This window comes from Podarcis vaucheri (assembly GCF_965113315.1).
Source record: "Podarcis vaucheri genome assembly, chromosome: 7".
Lineage (NCBI taxonomy): Eukaryota > Metazoa > Chordata > Lepidosauria > Squamata > Lacertidae > Podarcis > Podarcis vaucheri.
The window spans coordinates 13700450-13721766 of NC_138765.1; the positions used below are offsets into that span (position 1 = coordinate 13700450).

General features: G+C 51.6%; 1 protein-coding gene across 3 annotated transcripts in view; it reads right to left on the bottom strand.

The window, feature by feature from the left end:
- Positions 1-848: 848 nt before the first annotated feature.
- The window catches only part of LOC309537732 (basal cell adhesion molecule-like), a 37554-nt gene continuing 17085 nt past the window's right edge, over positions 849-21317 (bottom strand). For all 3 annotated transcript variants that reach the window (XM_082232709.1, XM_082232707.1, XM_082232708.1), the window contains exons 4-9: positions 19751-19952; positions 9894-10036; positions 6647-6812; positions 5286-5421; positions 4048-4152; positions 849-2058 (exon numbers count right to left, since the gene is read on the bottom strand). In XM_082232709.1, coding sequence (XP_082088835.1) covers positions 4062-4152; positions 5286-5421; positions 6647-6812; positions 9894-10036; positions 19751-19952 — 738 coding nt within the window. In that variant the 3' untranslated portion in view covers positions 849-2058; positions 4048-4061. The remainder of the gene's footprint in view (positions 2059-4047; positions 4153-5285; positions 5422-6646; positions 6813-9893; positions 10037-19750; positions 19953-21317) is intronic.

Here is a 21317-nt window from a genome sequence, read left to right on the forward strand (position 1 = left end):
AGTTGGGGTCAACGCTCTGGGGAAGAGGTTTGCAATGTACTGCTTGCTCTGCCATTAACCCAGGACTAGGTGGGGTGTGTTGCTTCAAACTGGATGTGTTGAGATTCCGGCATTGTAGGGGGTTGGAATAGATGACCCTGGGAGGGTCCCTCCCAACTCTGTGAGCACCATTTTTAGTCAATACAGCAACGGGGATTATACAAGGAGCTAGTTGAATTGGAGCATTAAAAATGTCAAGCCATATCCTGCTCTGCCACCTTTGAGGTGGTTTGTGTGTGTGCAGATGTATGTAGCTGGGACAACAGTTGCCTCTATGCAGAGTACAAGTTTTGAAGGTTGGACGTTTCATTATTGTTTTTATATGTGCCAGAAGCTGCCCAGGGTGGCTGGGGAAACCCAGCCAGAAGGGCGGGGTATAAATAATAAAATTAATTGTTACAAAGACCAGCACAGTAACATGCGCCAGAGCCAAAACAGACCAAGAGCTAGTTTGCCCCAGCAGGGAAACAGCCGCCACAGAAAGCCAGCTGCAGGTCGGTTTCTTAACGCTGCAGCCACTGCACCATCCTGCTCGCCCTTTGCCCAGGGTGAACGCGTTGCCTGCCGATTTTGCGTGATGTACAGCCTCCGCCTCTGACCTATATGCAGACACGGGGGATGGTGGTGTTTTTACAAGGACTTAATTTCCAAGAGAGGCCTTTTATGGCTCTGGTTCTGGAAGAAGTGGTGAGAAGCCGTGCCCGTCCGTGGCTTGGCTTGGTTTATATCCCCCCTGGGTCCCATGGAGAACACTGGTGATAAAAGGGGGAGGGGGGAACCCCGCCGCCGCATGCTCCAAACAGCCACTGTTGCAAGATTTTGTTATTTTTTATTTTGATGAAAGGAAGTGCCGGATAGGGGGACATTTAAACTGCGTGCTGCAGAGACAAGCATGATATACACTCGCTCCTCTTTACAACCCCCGCCCCCCGCGTGTTAGCATGCAAATAATAGCGAGGAACAACAGAAATTCCAAGGCACATCTTGCCGCTTCCTGGTCTCGGAACTAGCACAGAGCTCAGGCAAGAAGGCTCTGTGCGTTTTGGTGCAGGACTGCAGCGGAGGCCAAGGAAGGCACGGAAAGGAAGAACCCCAAGGAACCCTGAGCGGGGGTTACGTTTCGAAGCAAGGAGCAGAACCCCCCTCCCTCCCCCAAAGTGGGAGAACTCCTCAACAATCGCTACAGGAACAAAGTGACTACTAATTATTTAGCCTTGCTCTTTGCAGTGTCAGGCAGAAATCCAGAGTCTGCTGTGGAAAGAGATAAAGAAACAGCAATGGCAAGTGCCCCCAAGACTCCAGGATGAGAGCTCTCGGAAGGAAGAAACGAGGGGAGCCCCTCTTTGCTGCCTGGGGATTCTAGAAAGCGTTTAAACTTAGCTTAATATTATATTACATATATAATTTATACCATGCCTTTCCTCATCAAGGAGCCCAGGAAGTTCCTGTCCTGGATAGGATCTTTAAAAAAATTTCAGCCACACTCTTGTGCCGGTTTTCCTTCTTGGCAAGTGAAACAGTCTGTGGGGAACTAGGGGGCAAGTTCTGGCTTTGAGGGGCCAGGTTTATTTGTTTTTAAATCCCGCAGGGCACAGACCTTCTGCAGTGGCGCTGAGCCTAACTCTCGCCAGTCGACCGGAAGCAAAACCGCTTTCCGAGGTGGCATGTGTCCCTCTGAACCGGAAGGGGCCAACACTTGCGAGAACAAGCAAAAGGTCGAAAAGCAGTCCGCTGGCAGAAAAGAACATCTCAACCTCATGAAGGGAAGAACTGCAAAGAGCAAGTAACCCAGAAAGGGGAGGGGGGATTCATACACACTTCAGTATCACCATCGCCCCTTACATTTTTGGTCTCGATAGCTCTAACCTCCCTCCTTCCAAAAAACAACAACTCAATGACTGCCCCAAACATATACACAAAAATAACCGCTGTACATTGTTAGCATCCCCACCATCCCATAGTTTCCGAAGAAGCTGGATCTTGAAAGTGACAAAAGAAAGGAGGGAGATCCATTTCACCCTGGGAGAAAAGAAAAGAAAAGAGCTGAGGATGTTGTGAAATCTTACGACTGCGGGCTGAGCCACAGCATTGGCACCGTTCCACCCCACTTTGAGTGGCACCTCCCCTCTCCAATGGAACGCAGCAACCAACTGCAGGCAAATAGGGCATTCTCCCTTAGGGGGCCACATGGGGCTCACACACACTTTCCTTTGTGGCATGCTTAGAAAGCACACAGGCCCAAGCGGTTTCCCTCTCGCCTCGTTCCTTCCCGGGGGAAAGCCTGCTCTTTAGCGATTGATCGGAACAAACAGCAATCCAAGGGAAATCTGAACTGCCAATTGCTCTGACTGAGCACTAAAGAGCCGTTTTCCCCCAGGGGAAAAGAAGCAGGACAAAAAGAAGTGTGGGCTATACCCAGGGCTTCTTTTGTGATGGTGTTTCTTTTATGACCCGTACAAATTAGCGGCTTCTCTTTCTTGCTGTCCACAGTAGCCATTTTATGCTGGGACCTACAACATTTCTATCAAGGTAAAAATACTTGCACCTTTTTTTCTTTTAACCCCCTCCCCATAAAAAATATATTAGCTCTGGTCCTGTCACTCACACACGGCTTGAGAATGAAAACAGTCAGTGACAGCCATGTGCTGCTCTAGACCTCTTCCCCCATCCCTACGGTGACTCCCCTAATTTTGAGCAGTCCTTCATTACATCTCCGGTTCTCCTATTATTCTGGATCTGTTTCTTCAGCTGCATCCAGCCAGCTGCTTAAATATTTAAACCAGAGCTGGAGGGTAAGGAAAGGTACCCCAAGGAAGTGATATTTTAAGTAGCAACGTGGTAAGTGAGTGCACGTCTTTTAAGCTAAAGTCGCGGTTACGGATTGGGCTGCTTGCAGCATCCATCTTAGTATAGCTGCATATGAGGTGAAGGTTTCTGTATATTTTAATGGTTCTACAGAAATAAGGGGGGGGAGATTTCTGGCAAGTGCCGCTTATCACACAAGGGTGAAGCAGTCCTTGTGTGAGGCAAGCTGAGGCGAGCACCTCAGGAGGCAGATTTGGGGCAGCGGAGAGGGAGAAAGAACAGGGCACGATCCGCTATATCTGTCTGCCCAAGCTATACTCAGGAGGACAGGCCTGAGAAGTTTTAACTGCCTGAGACGAACAACAAGGTGTCTTCCCACTGCCAAGTACAGAACTAACTGGACTGGAAACTTAACTTCACTTCAATGCTGACAACTGGATGGTGTCCTCTTATCCTGCCTCAGGGCAGGAGGGTAGCTTAGTGGGTCGAGGGTGGGGGTGTTGTGTGGCACACAAAGCTCCGACCCCTTGCTGCTGCCTCACCTCCCAGCAGCTGCTGCCCCATGTGACTGCCTCACCCTAATGGTGGGGCCGGCCAACTGGTCTTTAAATTGGAGATTAGGGTATAAATGCAATTCCCAAACCAATATGCAAAGCGAATGTCTCCACATTTTTGACGCAGTTGACTTCAACGCTCCCCAAAGGCACACATGAAGAGTTAAGCCTACACAAATATATATATATCCAGAGGAATAATATTGAAAATGCATATGAATTTCATGTGGGCTTTTTTTTTAAAAAAAGTGTTCTAGCAGAAATGGAAAAAAAAGGAAATTCAAGATGGGCGGGCGAGGAATGACGAGAAACCAAACTGGGCCGATTCAGCCATTCCTACTTCACCCTTGCCTGAAACGTGCCTGCATTACCCTCCTGTGTCCACACGGAGGAGCATTTGCACAGCTGTTACTTACGGATGCCACAACAGATTGCCCTTGATAAATGACCAAGAGGCCGACTGCTGCAAATATTCTCAGGAGGACCCCAGATTTTGCGCTGCTTTCTAGATCCCCTACGGAATTCCGAACTGAGGAGTCGTCAAAAACAGGCAAACACCTGCCCCTACAGGACTTTGGACCTTTGGATTAAAGGAAGGGAATGGACAGGAAAGGGGATGGCGTCAGACATCCTTTGCACTTCTGCTGACCTGTGTCTTCTTTATTACATCACCAGGGGATGCGTATCTCCAACGGAGGAAGGCACAGACTCCAGGCTGCCTTTGTAGATTGGGGTACGCTGGCCGGAGTCTTCCCTGGAAAGAGAAAGGTGGATAGTAGCATTCGGGTTTCATTTTCTCCATCACTTGAATAAGAGTGCAAAACGTTTTTCTTTTTTCTTTTTTTTAAAAAAAAGAAATTAAGCTGCCATAGACTGACACAAAAGTCCAGTGGAGGAGGTTCATCTTTCAGGCTCATTCTACATGTACAGGTTCGTCCGTATGTGTATATTAATGGAACCAATTAATCGCAAGAGGCCCCAAGGAAGGAAGAATTAAACCACCACCGTTTGGGTTGCAACTGGATTATCTGCACAGCCAGCTGTCCTTTCTCAGCCCAAGGGCCACATTTCCTTCCTCCTGGGGGGACTGCACACCAGAGATGGGTGGGGCCAGAGGCAAAAGTGGGTGGAGCTACAAAAGTAAAAGCTCCCCTTTCATAGCGTGTAAAGGTTTCACACACACAAACCCCTCTCTGTTCACTATATAGAGACAAACAAGAGGTGTTATAGAAATCAAGGACACATTCCACCCATGCACAAATACTTGGGGTGCAAGTATTTGAGGGAGCCTGGGGAGAAGGATCTGGCTAAGGAGATGGAAAACCCCAGGTACCAGAGAGAGAGAGAGAGAGAGAGAGAGAGAGAGAGAGAGAGAGAGAGATGGCTGGTTGGCTGCTACATTTGACCCTCTCAGCCTGATCTGTTCCCTGCTCCTGCTTTAACAGTGAAGTAACACCCCACCCAGGGACACGGGTGGCACTGTGGGTTAAACCACAGAGCCTAGGACTTGCCGATCAGAAGGTCGGCGGTTCGAATCCCTGTGACAGGGTGAGCTCCCGTTGCTCAGTTCCTGCTCCTGCCAACCTAGCAGTTCGAAAGCACGTCAAATTACAAGTAGATAAATAGATACCGCTCCGGCGGGAAGGTAAACGGCGTTTCCGTGCGCTGCTCTGGTTCGCCAAAAGCGGCTTAGTCATGCTGGCCACATGACCCGGAAGCTGTACACCGGCTCCCTCGGCCAGTAAAGCGAGATGAGCGCTGCAACACCAGTCGGTCACGACTGGACCTAATGGTCAGGGGTCCCTTTAACACCCCACCCACCCACTGCAGCAGGGTTACAGCAGACCATTAAGCTCCCCCAGCAATACAACCCCGCAAAGTACTCACAGGCCGGCTTTCTTCTTGGCAGCTGCCCGATGCCGGGGGATCAGGAAGGCAAAGACCAAGATCACCAGCAGTAGCAGCACTGCAGGCAATGCCACAGCCAGGGCCAGCATTGGGGTGCTAAGGGACAGCACGGACTCTGCAGGGAACAAGGCAGACACGACAAAGGCAAGCCAGGTCAGCACCTTCAGCGGAGGGTGCAAGAAGAGGCCTGCTGGATCAGGTCAGTGGTTATTGGTAGTGAATCAGGTGCCCGTGGTAAAGTGGTAAGCAGAACCTGGGGCACTCGCCCTCCTCTCCTGCAGTTGCCAGAGGCTGGCATTCAGACGTGTTGCTGCCTCTGACCAGCAGCCCTTTAGAAAAGGAGGACAGGGAAGCTGTGGTCGTCTGGATGGGGGTGGACTCCAATTCCCATCAGCCCTAGCCAGCAAGGTCAACGGTCAGGGATGAGGGGACTTGTAGTAGTAGTAAGCATCATCACCAAGGTTGCTGTTTTTTTAGCAGGAACTCAGGGGAACTGAGTTCCTGTACCTTTTAAAAATTAAATAATGATTTTTTTTGTCTGGAGGCTGGAATGCCTACACCCAATGCTTGAGCCAAAAAAAAAAAAAAATCAATCATCACATAAAGTTGTGGCCCTTTCTAATCCTGATCATTGACTGCTTGAGTTTATTAATCACGTTACATTTAGGCACTGCCTGGGGCGGGGTGTGTGGCACTGTGACTGGGCCCCCAACAAACAAACAAACTTCTGGGTGAGTTCCCCCCCCAGAAAAAAACTAACAACAACAACAATAATAATGTCCACCTGGACATTATTCTGCCCATGCCTTTGAACCTGCTTTTGCAGGTTGGTGACATGTGTGGACTCCTCTTAGAAACCACACTTTCTGTGTCCGTGTGTTGGGGAAACTAGCTACAGCTGCAAACATGGAGGCTCGGTTTATTTCTGTGGCTTAGCAGCTACCAATGGTCCTGTTAGCAAGCAGACATGCCTTTGCCCATGCCCTGGGCATACTGACTGGGATAAAGCCCCCTTGGACTGAGCGGGGTTTCCCTTCCCTACAGATGCATTCAGGACTGGGCTATGGTTGTATCAAGTTTGTGATGCTACGGGATTAGTAAAGGGAGAATTCCTGCATTTCAGGAATTTCCATGCCCTTCCCGCTCTGCAATTCTATGATTCTTTGAGAAAGAGGACTTGGGGGGTAAAGACTGAAGACGGTCCCTGACGAGGGAGGTGCCAGCTGCCTTCAGGAAGGAAGTGGGAGGCACAGCCCAGGGTGGTGGGGTGCCTGGGGTTCACCCTCCGAAACGTGGGCTCAGGGAGGGCTCAGTGGGTGAAGCCGAAGGATTGTTCTCACCGAGGGTGAATCCGCGCTCGCTCCCCTCCACGTACAGACGGATCGACTTGCTCTTGGTCAACTGGGGCAAGGTGGGGTGTTGCGCCCGGCAAGTGTAGGTCCCGGCTTGCTCCCGGTCCACCTTGGAAAGCGTCAAGTCGCTGGAGACCACAACCCAGTCGGCTCCCTGCAAGAGGGGGTGCAGGGAAGGGGGGGGAAACCCCGTTAAAATTATGAGCACTTTTTTAAAGATCCAAGCCTCCAGCCATTTGCAAACTCAGCACTGAACTAGGCATGGCAAGAGAAGCAGATGCTAAACAGTAAAAACCTAAATCCTAGTCGCCTGCAATAGGTTTATAAAGTTATTCCATTTAAACAAAACAACAACAAACAGAAAGATTAACTTGGTTATCAGTTATTGCAGTATCTTTACATTCGTTGACACACACCCTTTAACAACACTGGGAACACCTGAGTCAAATACTGCCTGCACTCATCCCCCGCCCCCTCTTCCGCAATTAAAATTCCAGAAATTAGTGTGTGTTTTTTACTTTGAGGGTGTGTGTAATAGTTATAGGGGCTGGGGTATCCCTGAGGAGCCAGGCGTCCTAGTAGAACGGGGGCAGAGAATGACGACATAGAAGTTTGAGTTGCAGCCAATGGCTAGTCCTACTCAGAGTAGACCCACTGAAAACAATGGACGTGACTAACTTTAGGCCCACCCTGAGTAGGATTTAACTGAGACAGCTCTCTTGTCTTTCTAAGAAGGAGTGTATCCTTCCCCTTCAGCTCCCCTCAGCACAAAATGTCTGCTTACTGGACTCGCCCCCCCCCCCCAAATCGCAAAGTGAGGGGGGAAATGTTGGCCGAGCACATTTGGGGATCCATCTTCGAATCCCCAAATATGTACGACCCACACTTTTCTCCTCACCTTGTGATTTTGGGGGGTGAGTCCTGTTAACGAAGAGCAGGACAGCCTGTTATGACGATGAGGTAGACACGGGCTTCCTGGATCTGTGTTTTACCTCACAACGCTAACATGGGCACAGGGCCAAGGGGGAGCTGAGGTGGCTATGAAGGAGCAAAATTCACAGGTGGAAAGCCACTGTGTTTGGACAAGAAGCCGGTTTCACCTTGAAATGCTCTCCCCTGCGTTCGCACAATGGCTTTAATAGCACTCTCCATCGTCATGTCGAACTATGTGCAAATAAGGCGAGGGCGGAAAAAGACAATGGACTTGGGTTTTTGACAAACATTGCCTCAGCAGCAGTGAGTGATGGTGTGTGTGTGTGGGGGGGTGCAGATTCCAGGAAATGCCCTGTTTGTGGAGAAAAGGGGCAAACATTTGACGTATGTGTTGGAGAGTTGGGGCTGGGGGGGGTCCCTTCCTCCCCTGTGGGGCGAAAATCTCACTGGACTGCCTTGGAATGAAAGAGCAGGTAGGTTCTTCAAAGCACAGAGGGGTCAGGATATTGCAAGCCCACTTTTAGTGGGGGGAAACAACTCCTTTCTCCAGGGTTGCTAAGTAGCCACACTGTTTGCCTAGGACAAAACCCAACAGGGTGCATCAACCTGAACAAACTTTTATTTTATATACAGTGGTGCCCCGCAAGACGAATGCCTCGCAAGATGGAAAACTCGCTAGACCAGGGGTCTGCAACCTTTAAGACAAAAAGAGCCACTTGGACCGAAGAAAAAAAAAACTGGGAGCCGCAAAACCATTGCGACATTTAAAACAGTGGGGAGTGTCGGGGCACACAATGTGCCTCCTCCCCTCGCTAGTATCCACCCCAGAGCAGCGGCAAAGGTGTAAAAGAGCCACATGCAGCTCCGGAGCCGCAGGTTGCTGACCCCTGCGCTAGACGAAAGAGTTTTCCGTTTTGGAGGTGCTTCGCAAAATGAATTTCCTATGGGCTTGCTTCGCAAGACGACAATGTCTTGCGAGTTCCTGCTGGTTTTTCCCCCTCCCCCCCTTTTTCTAAGCCGCTAAGCCGCTTATCAGCTGATCCGATCAGCAGATAAGCCGCTAAAAGCCGCTAATAGCGCTAATCCGCTAATCCGTCAATGGGCTTGCTTCACAAGACAAAAAAACCACTAGACGAAGAGAATCACAGAACGGATTCTTTTCGTCTTGCGAGGCACCACTGTATATGTATGTGTGTGTGTGTGTGTATGTGTGTGTGTATTTTAAAACTATATTCTCCAATAGAAGGGGTAGATGTGCCATTTCAGCTGCCTCCCTTTTCAGGATTAGTTCTAGTGTAGCTCTGAGTCCTAATCAAGCATTTTAAGGGGACATGCGAGGGCTTAAACCCAGGAGGGGGACATGTGTCCTTGCACATGCTTCATGCATCCGTTTCTCCCTGTTCTTTCTGGACAGATCTGGCTGCATCCCCCCCCCATCACACTTTTAAAACACATGGATCCCTCCCAGAGAATCCTGGGAACTGTAGTTCACTCAAGGTGCTGGGAACTGTAGCTCTGGGAAGGGGGGCAAACTACGCCTTCTCGTGATTCCTTGGGGGAAGCTATGTGCTTTAAAGGCCTGGGTGCAAAAGCAGCTTCTGACAGGCTGACCATCCTTATGAGGCGCTTTCCTAGGCATGAGGCACGGCCACCTATATGCGTGCAGCTGGCAATTGCCCTCCCCCACGCAGAAATCGTAATTGCCAGCCTTTAATCTTAAAAAAAAAAGGGTTTACAGCATTTGCAAAACCTGAGATATGAGGCAAAATATTCAGGCGCTTTTCTCCCCAGTTTTTGGGTGAGAAACTAGCTTGCTCCCAACATTCAGTGTTTTACTTTGGCCTCCGCTGGAAAAATCCCCCTTAAACACCCATGGGTTGGGAGTGGAGTTGGTGCACCCCACATGTGCCCAGGCACTCGCCTCCCCTACATTAAGCCCCCACCCTGCCCCAACCACATATTCTTGGCTAGGCCTCCTCTTGGATCCCAATAGGAGCAGCCAAGGGTTGAAAGGGCCACAGAGTTGTAGAGCTGAGGGTAATCTAGCCAGCCTACTCCAATGCAGGAATCTCAACGCGCAGTTGCCCATCCAATCTGAAACCATACCGGAGCCTGCTTAGCTTAGCAAAGGTGCTGGCAGCTTCGCCACCGCGCCGCTCTCCACCTGGCAACCAGCCCTGTGCTATTTTTCTTACGTGTTGCAACATGTATTTTATAACATAACTAACTGGTCTGCGGGCCGCTGGGCCTTGGCAGAGATAGATTCCCTGGCCCTGCTCTAAAGATCTAAAGGTCTTCTCACCTCTCGGGTCCATTCGTAGAGCGGGGGCTTTGAAGCGCCTGCAGAGCACCGAAGGTGCAAGTCGCTGCCTTCAAGCATCGTGACAGAATCTCCTACTGTCCCACACCAGGTGTTTGTGCGAGCAAGGAGGATGCTGTGCAGGTCTGGAGCAGGAGAGAGGTTATAATAATAATAGTAATAGTAAAAGTAATCATCATCATCACCATCATCATCATCATCATAATGCCACCCTGGGTTTTTGTCACCTAGATCCTATTGCTGCTGTGTAAACAAGTAACCTGCATTGATTGATTGGTTTAAACCGTTAAACATTTTTAAAAAGTTAATATATGTTGTGGTCTTTGAATGAAGGGTAGAACACAGATTTAACAAAATGAATAAACATTCAACAAAATAAATAACAAATATCAGGGCTAATATTGACACATTATTGATATTTTATCGTTGTTGTTGTTGTTAATATTCCATAATCACAATTTCAAAGCATTTGCTATAAATATCTCCAGCCTGACCGGATTCAAGCAACTTTTATATGAAGGCATAAACTTAGGAATTCCAAGCCTGGTTAACCATTTAAATCTTTTGTTTTTCCCTAGCAAAATAATAGGAGCAGAAGGAGAGGCTTAAGCAGATGTGCCTTTCTTTCTTTCTTTCTTTCTTTCTTTCTTTCTTTCTTTCTTTCTTTCTTTCTTTCTTTCTCCTCTCTCTCTCTCTCTCCTTCCTTTCTTGATGTTTTTAGTAGGTGGTGCTGTGGGTTAAACCACAGAGCCTTGGACTTTCCGATCAGAAGGTTGGCGGTTCGAATCCTTTCGACGGGGTGAGCTCCCATTGCTCGGTCCCTGCTCCTGCCAACCTAGCAGTTTGAAAGCACGTCAAAGTGCAAGTAGATAAATAGGTACCACTCCGGCAGGAAAGTAAACGGTGTTTCCGTGTGCTGCTCTGGTTCACCAGAAGCGGCTTAGTCATGCTGGCCACATGACCCAGAAGCTGTATGCCGGCTCACTCGGCCAATAAAGCGAGATGAGTCCGCAACCCCAGTCGGCCACGACTGGACCTAATGGTCAGGGGTCCCTTTACCTTTTTTAACCCCTTCTTTACTGAGTTTTAGGTGCAAGTTATGCAAAACGAGAGTTTGTGCTGATTGAGCTTTGCTGATAGAATCTTCGTATAAAAACTCTGTATATGCCAACGTGGCATTAAACAAACAAACAAACAAACACTACCAGGGCAGCAGCATACAGCAAAAGAAAAAGAGTACAAAGTAATCATGAAAGTGAGTAGCTAAATCAAAATGCTATAAAACAGTTGTGTACGGTAGGTTTTAGGTCCGCTATAACTTCCTATGACTCCTGCCCAGTTCAATCCTTCAAATTTCTCTTTAGCAAGGGTGCTGCTAATGAAGCCTTGCAAAACTACATTTCCCAGGATTCCCTGGGAAGAAGGTGATGCTTGTTTGTTGTTGTTGTTTTAAAAAAGTCTGCTGCAGGGATAGGCTCCAGAGAGATGTTTTAGATTGTGAGAGACAACTTTTAAAAGGCTTCCCCATTCCATTAAGAGCTGCGACGGCCCATGCAGAAAATCCCTAAAGGTTTGATCTTCAGTATGTGCTGTCATTTGATGACAGGTCATGCATGCCCAGAAATACAGAACGTGGGTAATGAGCCGCTGCTTTTACTGTTCCGTTGGGACCAAAGTTTGTAGAATTTGCAATCCCGCACACATATGCACCAGTCCGTGGTTAAATCAAGCAGGCACAGAGCACCAGCACAGACTCTCGCTGTGGCACAAAGGTATCGCAGTAAGCCAAAGTTCGGGAACCTGTGGCACTCCAGATGTGGTTGGGCTCATCACCTCTCATCATCACTGACCACGCTAGATGGGGCTGATTTTATTCAGAGAGGATTTCCGTACCACTTAATCATCAAAAGCTCTTCAGTGGTTTGCATAAAACATGCATGAGGATTGCCAATAAAAACCAGATATTTAAAAACAAGCTGGCTTAATTCATTTCTGTATTTAAGATCAGCAGTTTTAAAAATATGCACGGTTGAAATAAAATCAGCGTATTAAAATACACACCAAATCTACATGTCTGGAGGCGCTCGATTCAGCAAAACGTTGGCAGGCGCCAAAAGCAGCCCAACGAAGTCACCTGCCCGATATCAATGGGCAGGGAGTCCCAAAGTGACACCACACTGAGGGATCAGCTCCTTGCAAGTGCAGAACATCATGCGGCACTTGTAAATGCGTCAGTTCCACAGATCAAAGTAGTTGAGTGGGCTTTATATGGGGGGCAAGTAATCTGATGGGGGATTGGAGTTCAGCAATACTGGTCCAACTTGCACCGGCTACCAATTAGTTTCCAGGCAAAATCAAAGTGCTGGTTCTGACCTATAAAGCCTTAAACGGCTCAGGACTGCAATACCCCAAGGACCACCTCTCTCCATATGAACCTACCTGGACCCAGAGATCATCCTCTGAGGCCCTTCTTCGTGTGCCTCTTCCTCGAGAAGTCCAGAGGGTGGCACCACGAGAATGGGCCTTTTCTGTGGTGGCTCCCCATTTGTGGAGTGCTCTTCCCAGGGAGGCTGAGACGGGTGCCTTCATAATACACTTTTAGGCGCCAGGCAAAAGCGTTCCTCTTCAACCAGGCCTTGGGCTGATTGACATCTAATGCCCCTTTAAAATGTGTTGTTTTCATTGTCATTTTTATGATGTATTTTATGTTTTTTTATATTGCAGTTTTATGTTTTGAACTGCCCTGAGATCCACAGGTATAGGGCGGTATACAAATTTAATAAGCAATAATAAAATAATAACAACAACATCTGTGATGGAGGAGGAGGAGGAGGAGGAGGAGGAGGAGGAGGAGAAGAAGAAGAAGAAGAAGAAGAAGAGTTTAGAAATATTTTATGGGCTCAGGATGCTGTCAAAAGAGGGCTGAGCATTTCCTGTGTCCTGAGGAGAGTGCAGGTGGCGTTCATATTCTAAATGTGTGTTGACAAGTTGCATGTTGTCAGAGCTGCTCCCAGATCCTAGCTCACAGAGGATCACGCTAGCCAGCGATCATTAAGTAAAAGTCTTTATTGAGTTACAGTATCCAATCTCAAGCTGCTGCGTGCAACTCTACGTCTTATGCGTTAGATCGGCGAAGCTCCGTCTGAGTCTCCGCCCCTTGTACACCAACTTAATATCCTAGCCCTGCTCCACCTTTTCCGCCTGACTGTTCTCCTCTGGGTCCCTCTGCCCCCCGGGGTCTCCTCCCTCCGGGACTCCTCCGACGCCGACCCCCCGACCCTTCTGTCTCCTTGCGCCGGGCTTTAGGACCTGGCTCCCTTTCCGGGCTGCCTACTGCGTCTCTTTCCTGTGCATTTGAACTTGGCGCGCGCGCCCAACCTTCCACTTTCCGTCTGACCGTTTCTTCGCTCCCCGATGGAGGTGTGGCCACTCCTGACTCGTGCCCTCCCCCCTGTTGTGAGCCGCCAGCGCTTGATCCCTGGCGCCCTTCCTCTTCCCTGCTCTCTGGCGGTGATGCTGGTCCCGATTTCCAACTGCTCCCCTCTGAGTCCCCTCTGGCTCTATCTTCCTGGGGTGTCCCCCTAGGCTCCCCCCTTGCCCTGGCCACTGGTGCTCCTTTCTGTGAATCTTCTGATTCACTGGAAAGACTCGGAGATCTCGGGTCGTCGTCATCACTCATCTTTTCTTCTGCCTCCTCCCCCTCGCTCTCTGTTTCCTCCCTTGCCCTTGCCTCTGCTCCTGAACCCCTGACATCCATCCCCCCCTCGAAGCCCCCTCTTCCCCCCTCCCCTCCTTCCGGTGCGGGAGCTGGGTGCTGCCGTGTCAGGGGGACGAATGTCGGATACAGTTCGCTTCCCGTGGCGGGCCTCCATCTGAAGTCTTCCGGTTCTTCCTCCCTGCTCTCGTCGACGACGGTCACCTCCGCTTCCATCTCTGTGCCGCCGTGCTCGAAACCCGGGTCGTCCCCGAAAACGTCCATGTCCGTCTCTCCCTCGCTTCCGTCTGGAGACGTTGCTCGTCCTGGACCCTCCAGCCACTTTCTGCGGAACTGCTCCTCTGGTCGATCATCCCACCAATACGAGGGTTCTGAAGCAGATCCCGAGGGTGACCCCTCCGGGGAACGGGCGTCTCGTGTCGGTTCCTCGTCCGAGTCGAACCCCCGGAACGTGCTGGCTGAAAGCGTGGGCGTGAAAAGCCAGTCGTCGAAAAAGTCTGCTGGCATTGGCCTATGTGGGAAGAGGGCATGAAACTCTTCTTTGAGCAGAGGTTCGTCTAAAGCGTAGCCCGGCACCCAGCTGTTGGCACTGGCCGGGGTGCCCTCCTTGGCGAGAAGGTATTCTACCCCCTCTTCCCCCCATCTGGAGTCCAAAATCTCCGTGACTTCGTTGATGCGCTCCTCCTGTGCTACTCCCGCTTGCCCGGTTCTCTCTCGGAGCGGACTCGGTGCCGTTCCTGGTTCCTGAAACCTGTGAGGTGCCTTGTACGGAGTGAGCACCGATCTGTGGAACACCGGATGCATCCTGGAACCCTCCGGAAGCGCCAGCCTGAAAGCCACCGGGTTGACCTGCTCTTCGACTTGGTAGGGCCCCAGTTGTTTATGCCCTAGTTTCTTCTTCGCCAACGACCTGGCCGGCACTGCGTGGGCTGCCAACCAGACCCAGTCTCCCACATGGATCTCTTCGCCAACCCTTCTGTGTTTGTCCGCTTGTACCTTGTATGCGTGTTTAGCCAGCTCCAGGTGCCGCCGCAGCTGATCGTGGACCTCCTGCAACTCCGACGCGAACGCATCTGCTGTCTGCGGCTCCCCCTCCCCCATTCTTTCCAGTCCCGGGAAGGTTCTGGGGTGCCTCCCGTTGTTGGCGAAGAACGGCGTGACCCCCGTGGACACGTGCTTCGTGTTGTTGTAGGCGAACTCGGCGAGAGGCAGGTAATCCACCCATGTCGCAGGCTGTTGATTCGCATAACATCTCAGGTACTGCTGCATGATGGCATTGACCCGTTCCGCTTGCCCGTTGGTCTGCGGGTGTCTAGCCGACGCCAGGTTGATCTTGACGTTCAGGAAGCCCATCAGCTTCTGCCAGAAGTTCGAGATGAACTGTCGCCCTCGGTCGGACAGAATAGACCGCGGCAGACCGTGAACCTTGAACACGTGGTCTATGAACAGTTTGGCGGTTTGTTCCGCCGTGGCCACCTTCGCACACGGAATGAAATGTGCCATCTTGGAGAACAAGTCCACCACCACCAGCACAGCCGTCTTGCCCCTCGAGCTGGGCAGATCCGTGACAAAGTCCAGGGCCACTCTCTCCCATGGTTCGAACGGAGTTTGCAGCGGTTCCAACAGTCCGGCCGGCGGTCTGTGCACTGGTTTGGCCCTCTGGCAGGTGTCACACCTCGCCACGTAGTCCGCGACTTCCCCTCTCATTCCGGGCCACCAGAAGTCTCTGGCAACTAATTCCACCGTCTTCTCCTTGCCAAAGTGCCCGGCAGTGGCGCGTCGTGCAGCTGCTGCAGTACCTTGGCGCGAAGTTCGTCTCCCGGCACGTAGATGGCCCCTTTACGGATGAGCAATCCATCTCGCAGCTGGAACTCGTCGGTCGCCGCCGTGCCCCTGTGCACCTCTGCCATCTTTGCTTGCGCGAAGGAGTCATCCTGCAACGCTCGTCGCACCGCCTCCAGGTCAACTGTTGCCGCAGCGCACGCCCACACTGTCGGTGCGAAGATGTGCATGGCGGCCGCTGGCGTTGCCTCCTCCAGATACTGTGGCTTACGGGAGAGAGCATCCGCCATGATGTTGGTGTCCCCCGGGACATACTCTATTCGGAAGTCGAAGTTCGCAAAGAACTCAGCCCAACGTATCTGCCTCTGGTTCAGGAACTGTGCCGTGCGCCAGTGCTCCAGATTCTTGTGGTCCGTGCAGACCTGCACCGTGTGCTTGGCGCCGATCAGGAAGTGCCTCCACGCTTTGAATGCTGCATGAATGGCCAGGAACTCCCTGTCCCAGATGGTGTAGTTCTGTTCGGACTTGCTGAGCTTCCTGGAGTAAAACGCTCCCGGCCTCCAAACCCCCTGCGGGTCTTTCTGCAGCAGGACTGCTCCCACGGCTCTGTCCGAAGCGTCTGTCTCCACCCTCATCGGCCTGCTGGGGTTGACATGAAGCAGCTGCTCTTCCGACGCGAAGAGACGCTTGAGTGCCTGAAAGGACTGCTCCGCCTGCTCTGTCGAGATGAACTTCTTTTTCTTGGAGCTGAGCGTGTCCGTGATGGCCGCTGTCTGCATAGCAAAGCCTTTGATAAACTTGCGATAGAAGTTCGCGAAGCCGACAAACCGTTGGACCTCCTTCCGGTTGCGTGGGCTTTTCCAATCCAACACTGCTCGAACCTTGGCACTGTCCATGGCGAGCCCCTTGTCAGACAACTTGTAGCCCAGGAAATCCACCTCCGTCACGTCGAATTGGCACTTCTCCAGCTTGGCGTAAAGCCTATGCTGCTGTAGCCTGCTCAGCACTTCCTTGACGTGTCTGTCATGCTCCTGCTGCGATTCCGAAAAGATCAGGATGTCATCCAAGAAACAGACGCACGTCTTGTAGAGGAGCCCCGCCAGCACGTGATGCATAAAAGCTTGAAAAACGTGGGAGCCATTTTGCAATCCAAAAGGCATAACTCTATATTCGTAGGTGCCCAGTGGCGTGAACATGGCTGTCTTCCACTCATCTCCCTCCCGCATGCGAATGAGGTTGTACGCCCCTCGCAGGTCCAACTTGGTGAACACGCTGCCCTTCCGTACCTTTGCGAGGAGGTCATCGATTCGGGGCATGGGGAAGTCCGATGGCTTGGTCACACTGTTCAAGGTGCGATAATCCACTACAAGTCTTTTTTGGGGCGTGTCCCGCTTCTTAACAAAGAATACAGGACTGCCCCCCGCTGCCTTGGACTCTCGTATGAAACCGCACTCCAAATTATGATCTATGAACTCTTTGAGTTCCTGCAGTTCGTCCTCAGACATGGAATACAGCTTCCCTTTGGGCAGCGCCGCCCCCGGCAGCAGGTCAATTTTGCAGTCATATGGTCTGTGGGGGGGTAGCCTGTCTGCCTCCTTCTCGCAGAAAACCTCCAAAAATTCTGCATACTTGTGGGGAACCGCTTGCAGCGTGCCTAGCTGCAACTGTGACTCCTCTTCCTCTCCTTCCTGCCGGGGCACTATGCAGTGTTCAGCACAAAAGGAAGAGCCGAAGGTCAGCTGCCTCTGGTACCAAGCCAGCGTCGGGCTGTGCTTGTCCAGCCAACTCATTCCCAATACAATGGGCGTGTCCGATAGTTGAGTGACGTTGAAGCTGATGACTTCCCTGTGATTCCCAAGTCGCATCACCATTGGTGGCGTTTGCTTCACCACTTGCCCCCCTAGCAGCTCCCTGCCATCCACCGTGACAACCTGCAGGGGCAGCGTGGCAGGCAGCAACTGTATAGCGTGCCGGTCGACAAAGTCTTGCCCTATAAAGTCCGCATTGCTTCCTGAGTCAGTGGTGATTGGCACGTCCATGGTGATTCCATTGGGCAGCTGGAGCGATGCGGTGAGCCTCACTACTGGCTTGGGCGGGAGGGGGTCCATGGGCTGTAAAATCTCTGGGGACTGCTTCACTGACACGTCTGGCTGGGCCCCAGTGCCTCTTCCTCCAGCCAGACAGCGTCGTTTCCCTGCTGTGGTTCTCCTTGCTGCGTTGCTGCAGTTACCATTGCTGAGGCTGCAGTGTGCTTGTGGAGCCTCTGGGGACACTCTTTCGCCATATGCTTTGGATCATCGCAGATGTAACACTTCCTGGTCCCTCTAGGAGGCTTCGCTTTCACTGCTGCCGGTGCTAGGGCTCTGGCTGCTGACTGAGCCCTTGCACCTCCAACCTCCATAGGTTCAGCTCCTCCTGCTGGCGGAGGCGTGGATTGCGCACGCGCTGATTCTCTGGGAAGGAAGGAGTAGCCCCTGGCTGGTTCGCCCCCTCCACGCCCTTCGTCCCTGCTCCACGGACGTTCTTCCAGCCGCACCCCTACCGCCAGCGCCCTCTGAACGATCTCCTGCGTGGTCCGGGGTCTCTCCCCCCTCGCAATTTCATCTTTAACCGTGCTGTGCAATCCCTCCCAAAACAGGTCTCTTACTGGAGCCGAATCTCTGTCCCATTCCAGGGCACTGACCAAAGCGAAAAAGCGGGCATGGTACTGCCTTAGGCTGGCCCTCCCTTGCTTCAGTCCATGTATCTGCTTCCGAGCAAGATCCACGTCTATGCTTGATAAAAAGCACCCATCCATCGCTTTAATAAAGGCATCCGCATTTTGGAGCGCCGGATCCTTATCTCTCCACAAATTGCGCAGCCATGCTTTAGCATCTCCATGCAAATGGGACATGATGAATCCCACTTTCTCTTGTTCATCTCTAAAGTCTTTGTTCAGCAGTTGCAGTGCACACATTACATCTGCCCTAAAGTTGGGGTACTGCTGCAAATTCCCATCGAAGTGAGAGACCAGACCGCCTGTTCGTCTCCCCAACCCAATCCCCTCCGGTTTGGGTGTCAGTTGCCCTTGCTTCGTAAGCACTTCCAACCTGACTTGGAGATCCCTGTAGGCGGCAGCTGCGTCCTCCTCTCTCTTCCTGGATGCAAGAGCCTCGGTGTTCAGTCGTGTCACTGCTTCTCTGAGTTCCGCTATCTGCTGTTCGGCCGTCATGTTGTCTGCCGTTCGTGAGCTCGCTAGTAGGCACCCGCTTTCTCTCCTCTCCGTGAGGCCGTAGATGCCCACAATTTATGAGACGGAGCTTACTGTCAGAGCTGCTCCCAGATCCTAGCTCACAGAGGATCACGCTAGCCAGCGATCATTAAGTAAAAGTCTTTATTGAGTTACAGTATCCAATCTCAAGCTGCTGCGTGCAACTCTACGTCTTATGCGTTAGATCGGCGAAGCTCCGTCTGAGTCTCCGCCCCTTGTACACCAACTTAATATCCTAGCCCTGCTCCACCTTTTCCGCCTGACTGTTCTCCTCTGGGTCCCTCTGCCCCCCGGGGTCTCTTCCTTCCGGGATTCTTCTGACGCCGACCCCCCGGACCCTCCTGTCTCCTTGCGCCGGGCTTTAGGACCTGGCTCCCTTTCCGGGCTGCCTACTGCGTCTCTTTCCTGTGCATTTGAACTTGGCGCGCGCGCCCAACCTTCCACTTTCCGTCTGACCGTTTCTTCGCTCCCCGATGGAGGTGTGGCCACTCCTGACTCGTGCCCTCCCCCCTGTTGTGAGCCGCCAGCGCTTGATCCCTGGCGCCCTTCCTCTTCCCTGCTCTCTGGCGGTGATGCTGGTCCCGATTTCCAACTGCTCCCCTCTGAGTCCCCTCTGGCTCTATCTTCCTGGGGTGTCCCCCTAGGCTCCCCCCTTGCCCTGGCCACTGGTGCTCCTTTCTGTGAATCTTCTGATTCACTGGAAAGACTCGGAGATCTCGGGTCGTCGTCATCACTCATCTTTTCTTCTGCCTCCTCCCCCTCGCTCTCTGTTTCCTCCCTTGCCCTTGCCTCTGCTCCTGAACCCCTGACACATGTGCTCAGGATAAGTTAGAAAGCACTCTGTTGGTGCTCAGGAGTGCTCTTCTTTATGACTCTTCCATAAAGAAAGGCCATGGCCACAGCTGTGGTGTGTGTGGCTAAGGGAGCGAGGGCAGGGCTGGCATCAACAGTCCCTGCAAGAGGTGACACTCCTGCCAGTTACCTACAAATTGCCAAAGGCCAGTTGCAAGGGCAGCCCCGCTAATCCTCCCCACCTGCTATTTCTCCATCACCCACTAGGAGCCAGAGGAAGGAAGAAACTTTCCCACGTACATTCCATCTGCAGGTCCAGCTCATTGGAGACAGAGGCATTGTTGGTGCCGTTGGAGCCGGCGCAGCGGTAAGGTCCAGCGTGCCAAGATTTCAGTCCACTGATGGCAAGTTGGAGGCGGCCGTCATCGTAGCTGACGCTGACATCGTAAAACCAGCAGCGCATCTCGCTGGCTTTGTCGAGGGAGATCCAGGAGTGGAGCCACTGCAACAGGGAGAGGAATGCCTCGCATTAGTCAACGCCCTTTGCAAGATGGCGCTACCCGAAATGCCAACTGGTGGTGGCACAGGTCCCCTTCTGAGCACCACGCCACTCAAGTTACACCAACATGGGTTTCAATGCACTCTGGGGCCATTCAGTGAACATTAAGGCATTTTGGTTGGAGACCTGACCATTGTTAAGCGTTGCGTTTGGAGTCTAGGGTGGCACACGGCAATCGGAGCGGCTGCACCGCAGTTGAGCGAGGAAGCAAAGGGAGCCAAAAATAAGGTTCCTTTAGTTGGCCTTTAGTTGTCAGGAGCTTGTCCTACACTCGAGCAGGACCCTGGCAGAGACACATGCCCAACTGGCATGTTCTCTCCCTCCTGGTTGATCGTTCGGGAGCTTCAAAAGCTTTCTTCAGCCTGAACATCACAGCGACCGATGCCAACAGACATCAGCACACTTAGGGATCCGCAGAGTCTTTGCAGCTTGTGTAACAGACCTCAGCAACTCAGCATTTTGGCTAATCTACTTTATTTACATATAAATACACTGAGCACTGCAACATGGCTCCCTCTCTCTCTAGCATCAGACAGCAAAGAGAAAAAACAAAGGACTATAGTCCCACTTCACGGAACACAGTAACACAAACATCCTGTCTCCGTCACTTCCCACTCTGTGGAGTCAAAACATAGACCGTCATGTGATAGACAATAATCCCATGACTGCAATCACGGAGCAGGAATTCTAACAGTGTTCCTGCCATGTATGTTGAGTCTGTGGCCTTCTAGATCATGTTAGACTCCAGCTCCCATCAGCCCCAGCCAGCATTGCCAACAGGCAGTCAGGAAATAAGAGAGTTGTCATCCCACAACATCTAGAGCAGTGTTCCCCAACCTTGGGTCTCCAGCTGTTTTTGGACTACAACTCCCATCATCCCTTGCTAACAAGACCAGTGGTCAGGAATGATGGGAATTGCAGTCCGAAAACAGCTGGAGACCCAAGGTTGGGGAACACTGATCTAGAGGACCAAAAGCTCCCAATCCCTGCTCTAATTGCTGCCATCTTGACTCCCAGCAGCTGCAGGAGAATGGTTCTACATCCTAGAAACAGAGCCCCCTAGTGGCCACTTGGTGGCCTTGATTATTGTTTTCCCCAGACACTCCCTAATCCTGAGCTGTGGCCTCCCCATTTCTCCCATCTCCTCCCAATCCTGCTTAGAGCAGTCTCCTATTCCCTCTCCAGTCAACAAAACACCTGTCATAAAATACCTCCTCCAGAACTCTTCATTCAAGTCTACATGTGAGCAGCTTGGGTTTAGCAAAGCCTTTCTTTAAAGACCTTTCCTCCTCATGAACAGCATGTTCA